Raw genomic sequence first — 15179 nt, 5'->3', positions numbered from 1 at the left:
AGCACAGTGTATTAAGAGAATCCACCACAGAATTTACAAGAAGACTGTCAAAATAAGGTGCCTTAAATAAAACATACAAGAACCTTTATTCTCCTTTACAAAATTCCATTAAAATATGCCTCCGGAACCCCTAAATGGTTATTTTTATTATTTGCTCATACTCAAGAGTCAAGAGTAAAAAATTTTGTATTTGGCAACTGTTGAGATTTGCACTTCAAACTACATTTTAGATTTTTAATTATTTATACAAACAAAAAAAAAAAATCATATTTTCTATATCTAGTATAGAGTATTGAGTATAAGTATTTCCTAATATCATCAAGAATATCGTTATCGCAAAAATAGCCTGGAATATCGTGATATTCTTCTAGGGCCATATCGCCCAGCCCTACCTCCAGCTCAATACATATAAAACACAAGAACCTATTATACATTTCAGGCACAACCCCCCTCCCGAATACCTCCTTATACGTCTCAGGAGAACCCTGAACAATCACTGACTTGTTCAAAGTCAACAACACACTCAAATAAAACATCAATACAGGCCAAATTACCAAAAAAGTCCCTGCAGTGACTGTTTTTCCTAAAACAAAGCCGTTCAGTTTAACACAGAGAGCATACTCAACTCATCCATAACAGTTTGGTACAGCAGCATGAACAGCATAAGAAGCAATTCCGTTTTTTTTTGTTTACATTTGCAGCGGACAAAAACCAGCTCCCTGCCCGCTATGTTCCTTTAAATAAAACAGCGTACACATCACATACATCTGTTTTGGCATCCAGAAGTGCTGAATTAGCGCCATCTGCTGGACTGTCCCCTTCCCTCTCTATTCTTGCATGTGTGAAAAGGCCAAATTGGATGCTCCTGAATGTAGTGCATTTGTGAATAATAAAAACACTAGCAGTGCTTGAAAGGCTATCCCAGTGATTTACTGGGAACTCTGTGTGAAAGAGACTTCTGACCTTTCTCACACTGCTAACCAACACTTCCAGCTGATGCCCTCTTGGAGGCACCATATGTCCCTGCCCAACAAATCATCCTGTTTCAAAAATGGGTATTTTTTCCGTCTGGAATAAAAAAAACTAGCCCTGACACATGTACTGTACCTTGAACTCTCTGTCAGTCTTGTAAATATTGTCTGAATTTTGTGTCTATGTTTGATGTTGCTGACACTGCTGTATTAAGTTTATTAGCCACCACGCTACCAAAAGCAATTTCCCCCAGTCTTGGTTGTGTGGTCATCTCTGTTTATCAAATATGAAGCTCATTCCAGTGTAGGACAATACATTCTTGTTTTGCTGCTGATCTGTGAGGAGGCCATTTGTACCAATTGCCATCAATTGACTTCTCCACAGAAATAAAGTATGATAACTTACCTACTATTTTATGTTACTTTTGAATTCTTACCAGGTTTAATAACACATTTTCTGCCACACATTGTATTAAGATGTATAACAAACACACAGTGCATGCTTAGGTCATTTGCAGCTGGTATTATAATACGCTTCCACAGATCAATTTGTTATAGCAATATATTCAAAACCTGCATGAATAAATAACTAGTTATGGTCCATCTTCAGTTCATTTCAAGCATCTCCCTACAGCATCCTCACAGTATTCATTTTCAGCACTAAAATGCTTTTGTGTCGAGTGAAATAATGTTCTTCTTTGTTTGTGTTCATTTTGCTACAGTTCTACTCTGCAAGGCTCAATTATGCCTAATGGGTTGTTACTTATTAATGTAGACATAAACACGACATGCAGAGTTTCTGTTTGTTTTGTCTGTTAGTGATTTATTGTTTGTTTTTTTGTTTAACAGTTCTGCTGCACAATGCCATCCCTTTCGTTGGATTTGGGTTCCTGGACAACTGCATCATGATTGTTGCTGTAAGTCTGTCAGCTCCATGTGGTGCTGTGCTGCCCTGCAGCTCAGTGGGTGCACACATTTACTCAGTGTGAGGAGTTTGATTTCCACGGGGGGAACCTGTGCACAATGAAAGTTATTCATAAGCTTTGGATGAAAGCATCGAGGGAGAAGGAGAAAAATAAATCTCATTTGGTTTGATGCTACTGTATTTATATCTCTGTATATTTCCTGTTTTCGCTCAGTCATTGTTGTGCCGTCTGTGTCTCATCTCCAAAGTCTTCCTTTGCTGTCTGTCTGTCTTTTCACATCCGATACAATTTTTAGTAATTTGCCCGCCACAAGCACACTCTTTATTAAGTCTTTGTGAAGTTCTTCAAATAATGAAATCGAAAACCCAGCAGCACAGTGTGATGCTGCTCTGAGAATAAAAATAATATATTTATTAAACTTAATTCAAAGTGTGCTTTCACAGCAGGGTTATTTTTTACGCAGAGATGATGAATTCTTATGGAGGCTTCAACAAGGAGATGAAAACACAGACGGAGAGAGAAAATAATTATACAGGAATAAAAAAAATACAGACTAGAGAATATCCTAATTTGAATATAATGATAATAAATTTGCCCAAACACCAATATACCGTAATAAAAAAGTAAAGTGAGTATGCAGACACTATACAAAATATTGATATACTTATTTACTGTGGCTATTTATGCATTAATATTGAAATCACAGTTGTGGGCTGTGGAATGTATGTGCAGCTGGTAAGATGGTTATTTTTTTTAAAGGAAGAGAGTGTCATGGTCTGACTTCCAGGCCAGACTGAGAGAAAAACTAATGCATCATGCCTGAAGATCTCCAGATGATTTCCATTTTGTATGAAATAAGAGCTGTGCATTAAAGCCAGGAAACCATAAACAGACAGACTGAAAGCTTTGGGAAATCTCATAAAGCTTTTAAAGGCACGAGTGGACTTTGGCTGTTTTGACCATGTTTTTTAGTTGAAGTTAAAAAAACAACAACCTTGTCATAGCATTTTACATAAGAAGAGAAGAGAGACTTATAGTCAGTGTAATGAAACATTTAACAGAGAAAGTTGCCATTACTAGAAATTAAAAACATCACAGACCATAATAATAAGCTCCTTGTGACTGTGATCATTGAAATAAGTTACATTTGTCTGTGTTTCTCTGAATATCACTGAGAAAGAGGATACATTTCATATAGCCCTTACATCAGCTTGCACTGATGGTTTGTTTGTTTGTAGGAGGATGAAAATAAATGAAAAGCTTTGCCGTTTTACATATTAACCATAATCTGTTTGTGTGTGTGTGTGTGTGTGTGTTTCCAGGGCACACAGATTGAGTTATCCATCGGCGTGGTCCTCGGCATTTCTACTATGGCAGGTAAGAGAATCTCATTATCGTAATGTAACTTCCCACAGCTAGGTTTCTCTCAATCAAAACAATTTGGTGAAAGTTTGGTGATGTCATAAAGAACCATGTGATCATGCCATCACTGGTGTCAGTTTCTCCCTGTTAAGATCCCCTCAGTGTTTATCTTTCAGGAGGTTTTTACCAAGAGCCAATTTACACAAAGAGCTCTCCTCTCCAAAACAAAATAAGACCCGGTAGTTAAAATTGGTAAGAACACTGAATAATACAAAAAATCTGTGTGTCTCCAATGCTATTGGGCAGACAAATGACAGGGGGATAACTTGAGATCCAGAGATCTGATGACTAAAATCCTTTATCTTTAAAATATAATGTTAAAAAAAATATCTAAAAAAAAACTGAACTGAATAAAAAGTCTGGGTAACGCTTTATATTAAGGTCCTTGTAATAACCATTAATTTAGAAGTAATAAGGCCCTTGTAAGTCCTTACAAGATGCTTATTAACATTATTGTGTGTTTATAAGCTTATATAAGTGTTAATAATGGCATTACAAACACCCATTATGTCTTTGCCATGCCTTTATTAATCTTATTTTGTTTGCTTATTGATATTAAAATATACTTTATTGCTCATCTATTATAAGTTAACTATAAGTTAACTATGCTTTTTGCAACTACCGGATCTAAAGCGAGAACAATGCCTTATTACTTGTTAATTAATGGTTATTAAGGACCTTATTATAAAGCGTTACCAAAGTCTGTTTATTAAAACTTCTAGCAGACAACCGCAGAGGGGGATAATGGCAACACTGACAGGCAACCAAATGGACAATCAATGGACTGTTACCTTGATTAAAAGGGATTAGGGATTTTTTTCGAGGTTAGAAGATTGGAAGAAATGTTAATATTTTTGACACAAATCAGGCTGTACATCAGGCTGTCCAAAGATTGTGGAACAGAATTTTTGTTTTTGTTTTTTCTGTTAACAAATGTCAAGTGCCCAGACTGCAACTCACACTGCCAGTCTAGCTCATTTTTACAGTGATAGTATGTCAAATCACTGTTGGCTCCCAAATGTTCAAAAGACAAAAATAGAAAAAGGCATTTTCAATTTCTACAGAATATCCAGTCTCATAATGAAGCTGGCTGACTGGCCTATATAATGATGATTTCATAAATATGATAATATACAAGCAGATTGAATGGGTGTAATTTCCACTTAACTCAAAAAGGAACATTTGCATTTTAATGTTATGACTTGTTCCTCTTCTGGTAGAGACTCTGAGCTTTGAAGAGGAGCTCACTGATGTCAGTGAAGCAGTAGGACTGTCTCTATTTACATATTTACTGGTGGTAAAAACAACCATGAATAATTGCTGAATATTTGTGTCTTTTGGCAAATACTATGACCACATTCCCCTTCTCTCAGTCAGCATTGGAATTAGGCTAATACTGTCTTCCTGTTCAGTCCTGGTGCCTTTACTTTATTGTTGTCAGTGTGGTTCAGCAACAGAAAAAGGTGAGTGCAAGGGCAACTAGCATTTCCACTTGTCGTTTGAAAGTCTTCTCTTCTGATTCTTTTGTTGCTGCAGGTGGTAATAACGGGGTGCTTTTGTTGTTTTTAGCGCAGGCTTTTAAAGATCAAATCAACTGTGTCTAAGAGACGCAGAGGAGTCAGAGGTGCAGCTTTAAAAGACGAGAGGAGGCAGAGATCTGAAGCTTTTTCTTTCATACTTCACGGGGAAGTGGAGAGGTAGAAAACTTGACCAGTGCAGACTAAAGCAGGGAGTGCTGGATGTTTCAGGGCTAAACCACAGAGAGAGGAGGTGTTTGAATCTTCACTTTAAGGGTTTTATGGTGTCAAACAAGCTTTTGACTTGGTGCATCCATGGATCTACAATTCAAACCAGGTTTTTCAATTTAACAGTGCGCATTTGTTCATTTTCTTTTGGAGCTTCCACAGTGAACTGATGATTGGGATTTTGATTAAGCTTAAAGAGCAATTTCAGACAGGAGGGTTATCAGGTTGCAGACTCAGCCAGAAAATGTATAATTCACTCGTCAGAAAGGCTTCTCTTGGTTTGACAGGCAGAGCCCGTTATCTCTGAGTGGCATAAAGAGATTCGACAGTTAGCCCTCGCCGCAGAAATCACCCCATAAATTGAGAAAAATGAAGAAAAGCGGCAATGCAGCCAATGAGAGAGCTAAACTGAAAGAGCTTCTGTTCTTTCCTCATGCACAGCCGCAACCTAGTTTCTACTGCCCAGACTCTGTCACCCAGCAGTGGTTCTGTTTCTCATTCCTTTAGGGACATATGGAGGTCTGCACATCAAAAGACTGCACTTATCTGGCCAACTCCAGAGTGATTTAGCACGAGTGTCAACTCTGTAGTCAAGTCTACCAATCATGCATCTTCTGGAGGCAAATGAGGCTCAGCTTGCTCTGTGAAGATGGAGGCTGCAACATTTGAAAACGCTCTACTGCTGAGATAGGCCAATTACATACTTCAAACAGAGATAATGATGTGGAAAACTTCAAATAAGAAGAAATCATTTAAAACTACAACTTAGGCCATTTAAGCCCTGCCTAAGTTTCCACAAGTTAGAACATTTTCATTAGGTTCTCATATTTATAATGCATTTATATGTCTTTAATACAGTGATAGGAGGCATTTTGTTGTGGTTTAATGAAGGAGAAGAAGAAGCGGAGAAGTGGCGTTCAATGCACATTTAATCCACACGACGTCAGATTCAGTTCTGGCATAATACAGTGACTCGAAGTATTTAAATAGTACATATCTGTGTATAAAGTTTGTGCTGAGTTTACAGTTACATGCTATACAGAGTTGCAACGAATGCACTCTTACATATATATTTTTAATAACTAAATAACACCCTGCATTTATATGTAAGACTGAATACTGGCTCCCAGTTTGGTTTTCTTTACATCGTTAAGACCAATTTCAGTTGCCACAGTGTTTCTATAGCTGCAACTGTCACACAGAGTAAATACACACCCACCTTTAAGAGGCAACACCTGTGTGTGAGTACGCCTGTGTACAGTTATGTGTAGGTGTACAAATCCTCCAGGTATAGATAGGTGTTGCTGATACACACCATCATGGCTGACAGTCACACTGCAAAAAAAAAAAAGTTGGGTGAACTCAAAATTTCAAGGCAACAAACTTCGATAAAATTTTAAGTTGGACAATTAAACTAAATATTTTAAGTTTTGTTTTTGAGTTTGCTCTGGCACGATTGTAAAGCTGCTATGAATGTCAGCTAATGTTGTGACCACAATTTTGAGTTAGCATTGATTCGCTAATGGCTACTCTTGTAGCTGTAACAAGCAACGCCGCTAGCATCAGTTAGCCGCTAGCATCAGTTAGCCGCTAGCTTTCGCTAATGACCGAATTTCACAACAAAGAAATAAGAGTTAGCAGAACTATTGTCCCTTGTTGTGAACCCCAACTTAAAGATATAAGTAACAACAACTCACAAACTTGTTTTTGAGCAGACAACTGGCTTCCTTTGTTGTGCTAACTTACATTATTGCCCTAAATCCTCATTTATATTTCCAAGTTTTACCAAATTAAATCACTGTTTTAGGCCAAAAAATACAAGTTGGCTTTTTTGCAGTGTGGTCAGTGAGACTCACAGATAAAAGCACAAGACACAGATAGATCATTCTCACTGTCTCCCATTTAATATTTCACATTGTTCCTCGGCCCATTTCTCCACCAATAGATGTCAGTGGATGCAGACAGTTAATCTGATATTGCTGCAAGCAGAGAAAGTTGCAGAAAAGATGAAAATGTCCATCATTAAATAAGCATGTGATAAAAGGAACTGGAGAACATAGAAGGAACTCAGAACCTTTAACTGTCACTCTCCTGCTGTTTCCCTCCAATTGACCTGTTTTTAATGAGTGAAAGTGGTGGATGAAGTGCAAGGCTTTTACTTCTCAATGATTGTCACATCATAGTCGACATCTTTTGAACTGCTTCTGGATCACTTCTTTTATATGAGAGTGTGATTGCACCTCTCACCAACCTGTGGAGGAGGAATCAATCTAGAGCAGAGCACAGTGAGAAGCACAGAGAGCAGTCAGCTGACCTTAGCTTGTAATTACATTTTAGCAGCTTGACCACATAATTACGCCTGATGGGCCCTCCATTACCTTTGCCTCCTCAGGGGCTTGTACAAGGTTTGATGTATAATGACATTATTTTATTACAACATGCTCTCTGTTTTTATAATCATTGCTCTGTAGCCAAACAAATTCCCATCACTGCCAGGAGAGCCATGCAGATTGTGTAAAAACCACAAATGTAACAGCAAAGGGAGACAGAGTTTAATTGAAATTTTAGAAAAAAGAAAATATGGTAACGCTTTATATTAAGGTCCTTGTAATAACCATTAATTAACAAGTAATAAGGCCCTTATAAATCCTTACAAGATGCGTATTAACATTATTGTGTGTTTATAAGCTTATATAAGTGTTAATAATGGCATTACAAACACCCATGACCCACCCATTATGTCTTTGCCATGCCTTTATTAATCTTATTTTGTTTGCTTATTGATATTAAAATATACTTTATTGCTCATCTATTATAAGTTAACTATGCTTTTTGCAACTACTGGATCTAAAGCGAGAACAATGCCTTATTACTTGTTAATTAATGGTTATTAAGGACCTTATTATAAAGCGTTACCGAAAATATTGCTTTTAAAGTACAATTCAAGTGGGTCACATAGAGGACATATATTCTCTGAAGTATCAGCCTCCATATTTTGGGGAGAATATAAAGAACATAATAGACAGTTGATATAAATTGATAAAAGTCTTTCTCTTTTTCAGATTTAAATACGAGTTACAGTCAGACTTGGATCCTCCCCAGTGCAAACAATCTTTTGTTGAAAATACCAGGACAATTTCCTCATTTAGCACAAACCTACTTTGTGTGTTTTGGCCAATAATTATTAACTTTAACTCTTTCCCTCTTGTTTCACTGCCTCGCTCATCCAAAGAGCTTCTCACAGAGCAATAAGCTAACAAGCTGGATTTGAACCGCACACAGAAAAACTTGCAGCTTATTAGCATTAATGCTTTGTTCCAGCAGGCAGGCTAGTCTCTCTTTAACAAGGTCAGGGTCATAGGTCTGCTGAGACACACAGTAAACATCACTTTACCAAATCTCAGCATGCATGGCTTCACTAATTGAACTCTTTGGAGCTTTATCCCCCCTGTGCTTATCAATGAGGTTGCAGGTCCTGTGACTTGTTTCGACTACAGATTGTTGGTCAGAAGAGAGTCGTGTTAGAAAAATTGCATGAGGAAACCTTGAAAATTGATAATCTGTCACCAACAGAAAAAACCTCACCTTTTTTCAGCTCCAAGAGCTGGAGACGTCCAAGTTTCTCAGTTTAACAAAAGTTTATTACAATACGTCAAAAAATGTGCACTTTACAGAGATCTCCGGGTTCAAAAACTCATGTCCCTGAATACAAACAGACGTGTTTCAGTTCGTGAAGTCTGAACCACGACTCTCTCCCTGAACCCATTAAAATACTAACATTTATTTACAAAACATGTTGGTCGATTTCCTCCAGGAAGTCCCGCCTTAGTGTACGATAGTGTGTCTACAGAGTCAAAGGTTTTTCACTGTCTCACATAGATTCTAAAAGTCTAAAAAAATATGAAACAGACAATGAAATATATGTAGTCAAAGTTTCTAAACCAAAATTAACACACAAACATAATCATTGTATCAAAATCATATTGTCTGACTTAATATAAATGCATAGAGATATTTATTACACTGAATGTTTGACCTTTGATAGTGACCTGCGTCACTCACAGAGACAGAGAACAGAGAAGCAGAAATCAAGCATAAAATAATTTACCAATATAGAAAATAATCAATTATTTTAACAGTCGCTGCAGCCAGTTTCAGCACTTTATGTTGTTGCTTCTGCAGCAGAATGCAGTGTGAAGACCTCCTGCTAGAGTCAGATGGAGATTGTGCCTTGGCAGAGATGCCACTGCTGCTTTGTTTCCATTCCCCTCAGGGTGTCTGTGTCTCTGCAGCAATACTGTGAACTCAGGGTCACAGACAACTGGGAGCACAGGGGAAAAGGGCAGACTTTATTCTCTGTTTTGGGAGCCTTTATCACAGAAATGTAAGCATAAGAACGAGCAGATTATTTAATGCAACATCTCTCAACTCCAGTGCTGCTCCAACCAGTGACAGAGTCCCAGATATACTGAGAGATAATGACACAAAGCTCTGCTTCTTGCTCATTAGTCATTTCAGCAAGACACACTTCACTGCTGCTAATTATTCATGTGTAGATATTCGGTCCAGAGAGCAAGTCAACAGCTGTGTGGGCTTCGGTATTGAATCGGCCTCCTTAATGAGCCCAGAATGCACTGTGGTGTCCATCATATCCTGCACAAAAACCCACATGCACTAAACATTTACTGACCCATATTAGCTCTGTGTTTTTTATATTTAGAATTAATTATGAGGCTAAATGTTATGCCTATTCCATTGGTATTCCTAGTAAACACATGTACTGTGACGACTACACCCACATTCTGGATGTTTTTGTGTCCTAACATCATGACTTACATATTTTAATAATAACAAGGGGGATGAATTCTGCAGATGACTCTAGGTATATGCCTCTGAGTGCTACAAAATTTGTATTTTTTTGTGTTTCATATGAAGCACAACTCATTCTGTGCCTTTTGGCTGTCCTCGATACAAACCTCAATTTCCCAACTCGTTTTGTAATCACTTCTCTCTCTCTTCGTGCTTTTTCTACAGCTGCTGCCCTTGGCAACCTGGTGTCTGATCTGGCAGGACTAGGGTAAGAATTTCACACATACACACACCAACATACACACTCATACACAAGCAACTCGCTCAAATGATGAAATGTTAAGAAGCCATGGTAATTATACTTTATATCCCATTTTTAAAGCAATATAGTGTATAATATGTTTTTTCACTCAGGTATACACAAATCATACTATATATATACTTTTTTGAATGAAGTTAAAGGTTTACCTTCCCACTCCACTCCCCTTGGTGAAGGCTAAGTTATTAAATTGCTCATTAATAAATGTTAATTATTGAATTTAGCCCAGAGAAAGATAAGTAGAGCAGCAAGGGAGAAAGCCACCAGAGGTCTGTGTCTCAGAGGAAAGAAGGCTGTGCAAAGCAAAAAGGGGATGTTTCTATGGAGAAGACAAGCCTCATAATTAAAACTTATCAATGTGGTTTGATTGAATCAAAACAGTTTGAAGTGGTCGTGTCTAAATTAGGAGAAGCAGCCTGACTCAACCGACAGTATTTTGGTCAATCATGTAAGGTTACCTCGCCTCACAGCTAGAGGGTCGCCGGTTCAACTCCCGCCTGCAGCTCTTCTGTGTGGAGTTTGCATGTTCTCCCTGTGTCAGCGTGGGTTCTCTCCGGGTTCTCCGGCTTCCTCCCACAGTCCAAAAACATGCACTTAGGTTTAATTGGTGACTCTAAATTGCCCGTAGGAGTGAATGAGAGTGTGATTGTCTGTCTCTATTGCGGCGTTCAGACTGCCAGCCAAAATCCGACTTTTAGCCCATCCAGATTGGAACTGGATGGCTCTTTTGAAGTCTGAACAGTCACAAATCACATGAAATCCGATTTTTGCGAACCGGATCGAAACCACCTTCGGGAGGTAGTTTCAGATTGCATTTGGACAGATGCGTCTCAGTCTGAACCTCCAAACACTCAGATCGGTTTTGACTGTCCGTGGCGTCACTCTACACGGCACGCGCAGCGCCGTGTAGAGTACAGCGCCGGCTGTTTGTTGTTGTTGTTGTTGTCGCTGTCGCAATTATATGACGTCTGACGCCGTGACGACGTCGTTACTATGGCAACCCGTCAGATCAGTCAATAATGTGGCCCAGTCTGAACAGAGCCATATCCGATTTGGACACTTGCTATAAACAGTGTGGACAGTCAGCCCTAAAAATCGGATTTGAGTAGGAATCTTTACCTTGAACAATTAGGTTATTAATCAATTAGTCATAAGTTACTTTTAAAAGACTGGCATTATATTTTTCTGAGTTGCTCATATTTATCTGTTTTCACTACAGTTATCAAAAGGGTTTTGTTTTCTATTTATTCTTTAGTTTTCTTCTTAGACAGTTTAATGTTTTTTACTTTAACATTAAGAGGGTTTCGGGGTGTTCTGCTCTGCATCAGCCCAATGAGTCCTTCCCTGCTGATTTAGCCTGTTCTGCTGTCTAAACACCTCATTCCCCTCACCTGAGCTTCTCTGCCCTTTTCTCCACCTGCACTTCATTCACTCGTTAGATCAGAATCTATGTCCTGGTTTAGGCTGAGTTCTGTTTGATCCTTTGTTGCCTTTGTTTCTGCCTGCTTGCCTCACCAGCACAAACTGGAAAAAGCCTCCTGTTTTTTGGTCCACATGTTCGACTCTTCATGACATTTTATTTGGCATACATGATAATAAACTGTTTTTAGACTTTAGACACCTTGGTACATGTTTCACAATTGTCTGACATTTTATTGACAGAATGATTTTGCTGACGTAGTAAAGCCCCAATTTCATGTTCAACATCACAAAAGTGGCCTCATTAATACATGCTCAGGATTCAGGTGCATTGTTTTGATCTCTATTTTCCTCTTCCAGCTTCATTTTTATTTAGTTTCACTGACAGGAACAAAACAAAAATAATCTAGAGACTGCTTCTTGCTCCCTTCTTCAAAGTTAGGAAGTAAAACTAATTCAGAACAGTGACTGATTCCAGCTGCCTGGAGGCCTGTGTGCAGCATGTTATCAGTTTTGCTCAATAAAAACATAACGATCCATGAGAAGTAGGAGCTGATTTTTTAAGCCTGGGAAAAAAAAATTGGGGGTCTTGGATCTTTGAAAAGATTGCAAAGCCTTATCTCAGGTCCAGTCAGCTGATTCATGGCTGTTATCCACTTCAGGGCCTCTGAGTGGCCACAGGGACCATAATCAGCTTCCTAACCTGCCAACCATAATACTAACGGTAATAGAAGAAGCCTCCTACCATGTGTTACCAGCAGGTTATTGGTTTTATTTCAGTGATTACAAGTGATATTACAGATTATTACCCTCACTCATTTAAATAGAGAGAGTCAGCAAAACAGTTAGGCTAACTAGAAAACGTATCGAAACGTGGATTAATACACCGATACACAAGACTTGTGTCTACTGTTTAAAGTTTAAATGGAGTCTCTAGGTGAAATTATGCCAGAGAAGTAGACGTTTAAAAATCTCCAATTATTGTTCTTTTTCCCTCATTTTTTTTCAGCTGTCCCATTCATTTTAATGCAAAATTTTGGGCAGAAAAAATCATATTCTGTAGAGAAAAGTAATAGCACACCGATCCCGATCAAACCGCATGTCTTGATATATAATTTGTCCTGCAACTCTTCAAGTTGTAGTACTAGTAGCGGGACGAAATTGTGTCCGGAAGAGGAAGAAGAAAAAATCCACAGTATAACAGTAGTGCAGCACTGGTCTGTATGCACTATTGCTGTATGGGACCAGTGCTCGGTGCAATTGCCCCGTGGCCCTAATAAATAGACAGGCAGGTAGAAGGACAGCAATAGAGACTATGCACAGTTGAATGTGATGGATTAGAGAAGTTGTTCTGGCTTTTGTAAAACGCTCCCAGTGGACACACACACACAGTTGTGCCTCTGCATGAGCGCCACTGTTTGCCACTCAATCATGATTGGAAAGTAGAGCCCTTGTGGTCGGTTTGTCAAGGTGAGACTCGATTAGAGCAGACAACAGAGGGCTTTTTATTATTTTGATGGATTAACACAGTGAGTGTGAAGGCTGTTTGTCTGCTACACAGAGTCTCAGCGGAGATGCTGCAGGTGTCCTTCACTGCAACATTTGCATTATAGCTTGTTTCGTTTCAAAGGGGAAAGGCTTAATTGAACGCACACATATATATAAACTCTGTCTGTTAGATTGCTCTGGGAGTCAGTGACTCTTCAGTAGCAGCTGAGAGCTAAAGAGGAGGCACAGTGGACTTAATACTGAGGTTGTGGGTACTTTTGTCAGAAGCTGACAGACGAGGAGATCCCAGATGCCTCTTTGGTGCAAACTTGTTGCAGCTTTGGTATTTAGTGTGCCCTTTTTCATTCTGTCTGATTCCAAGGGAACCACGTGAATAATGAATAGCTCTTTGGACCAACTTTTACTCCAGTAAGTTAGACACAATTGGTGGCAGAGACATAACAAATCTCATTGCTGTGCCAGCATGAATTACGTATGCCACCAATTATTATTATTTCAACAACAGTCCAAACCCCAAAGATATTCAGCTAACTATTACAGTAAAATAAGAAAAAACAGCTAACTTTATTTTTTTATGTTACAGCTGGCTCATAAAACAAACATGAAAATGGATACAACTGCAGGAGAGGAGTTTACTGCCTGTCAGTTTATTGGAATGAATGAATGAATAATTGAAAATCTTAAACCTAGCACCACAAATGTGCTGCAAAGAGAGAAAGAGGTAAACAAAAGAACCTGCTTTTATTTTTATTCTGTTTAACACAACATCCCAGCTTTTTTTTCAGGTTGTGAATAAATAATAACTTTCTAAATTTGATTTGTTTGAATGGTTTCAGTTAATTGACAGATAAATTGATGGATTAGTCGTTGCAACTCTTTTACTCTTGCTGTTTTCAGCCCTGACAGTGTGATTGCTTACAGCAAATGCAAACAAAACTGAAAACAGAAATATGAGTCTGTCCTTGTAGCCATACATTTGCATATTTTGTAGGTTATTTCCTGTAGTTCACTTGAATTACATTCTCACTCCTAACAAAACACACTGCAGTTCATTTGGAAGACAATCAAAATCCCCATTCTGCGCTGCACTCTGGGTGTAATTGTGTTCAGTTAGAGTTGTTCTCGCCTGCTTATAGGAGCCAAATTTAAAGCTCTAGAGATTGATTAAAACACTCCTAACATACTTAGTGTCTCAGCTCAGCTTCCTTTAGTTTACATTTGCAAGAAAGACACAAAGAAACTCATTGTTTGTTTTGTCTGTCTGCCTTCACTTTGGTTCCATTCAGTCAAAATCACAGTCAGAGGGATGGCTGGCTAGTTAGCTTGTTAGCTGGCTGATTCTGCCATGCTTTCGTGTAACACTGATTACAGAAAATGAGCCATATAGTGGACTGGTGGCCACAGGATCTGATGGTCTACATCAGGGGTCCCCAAGCTATGGCCCACGGGCCACTTCCGGCCCGCCAAAGCAATTGGAGTGGCCCACTTAACTATCCCAAGCAATCCCTCTAAACATGGCCTGTTTTTTTAAAATTGCATTTATTATATATTTATTTATAAAATATCCACATGTAATGATTAAGGTATGCGTTCTAATTAAAATTGACCTTAGTTGTGAATTATTTACAGTAGTAGCTCATTTTCACCCCCTCACACAATGGTATATTCTGATCTACGTGATGCCAAGCCGTAAGCGTCAAGTTTTCGCGGGCAAGGCAAGCTTCTGAATGCAGAATCTATTTTCACCTGTACCTGTTACAAAATCACATCACCTCATTCTTAACTGGTATCAGCTTGTGTTTTTATTTTCTACAAAATAAAAGGAATATCTGTGGTACTTCAAATAAACATGTGAAGACTTTTTCTTACTTTTTTGCAAACCAACAGGTGGTGCCAAGGCCAACAAATGATCCTTATATTTACACAATAACAATGGTGGTCACTTTGGCCCATATCATTTCCTGTTATAGACTGACCCTGGCCCCCCATCACAGAAAGAAAAGTTGATGTGGCCCCCACCGAAAAAAGTTTGGGGACCCCTGGTCTACATGCTCTCCAA

At 38.6% G+C, this 15179-nt stretch overlaps 1 protein-coding gene across 1 annotated transcript in view; it reads left to right on the top strand.

Annotated features, from left to right (window-relative positions):
* LOC131976078 (transmembrane protein 65-like) overlaps window positions 1–15179 on the top strand; it is a 61179-nt gene that overhangs the window by 33958 nt on the left and 12042 nt on the right. The window contains exons 4-6 of the mRNA XM_059338974.1: window positions 1821–1888; window positions 3220–3274; window positions 10099–10141. Coding sequence (XP_059194957.1) covers window positions 1821–1888; window positions 3220–3274; window positions 10099–10141 — 166 coding nt within the window. The remainder of the gene's footprint in view (window positions 1–1820; window positions 1889–3219; window positions 3275–10098; window positions 10142–15179) is intronic.

The sequence above is a fragment of the Centropristis striata genome, chromosome 8 (genome assembly GCF_030273125.1).
Source record: "Centropristis striata isolate RG_2023a ecotype Rhode Island chromosome 8, C.striata_1.0, whole genome shotgun sequence".
NCBI classification, from domain to species: domain Eukaryota; kingdom Metazoa; phylum Chordata; class Actinopteri; order Perciformes; family Serranidae; genus Centropristis; species Centropristis striata.
The sequence above is the reverse complement of the archived record's forward strand: the minus strand, read 5'-3'. Positions and strand labels throughout refer to the sequence as shown.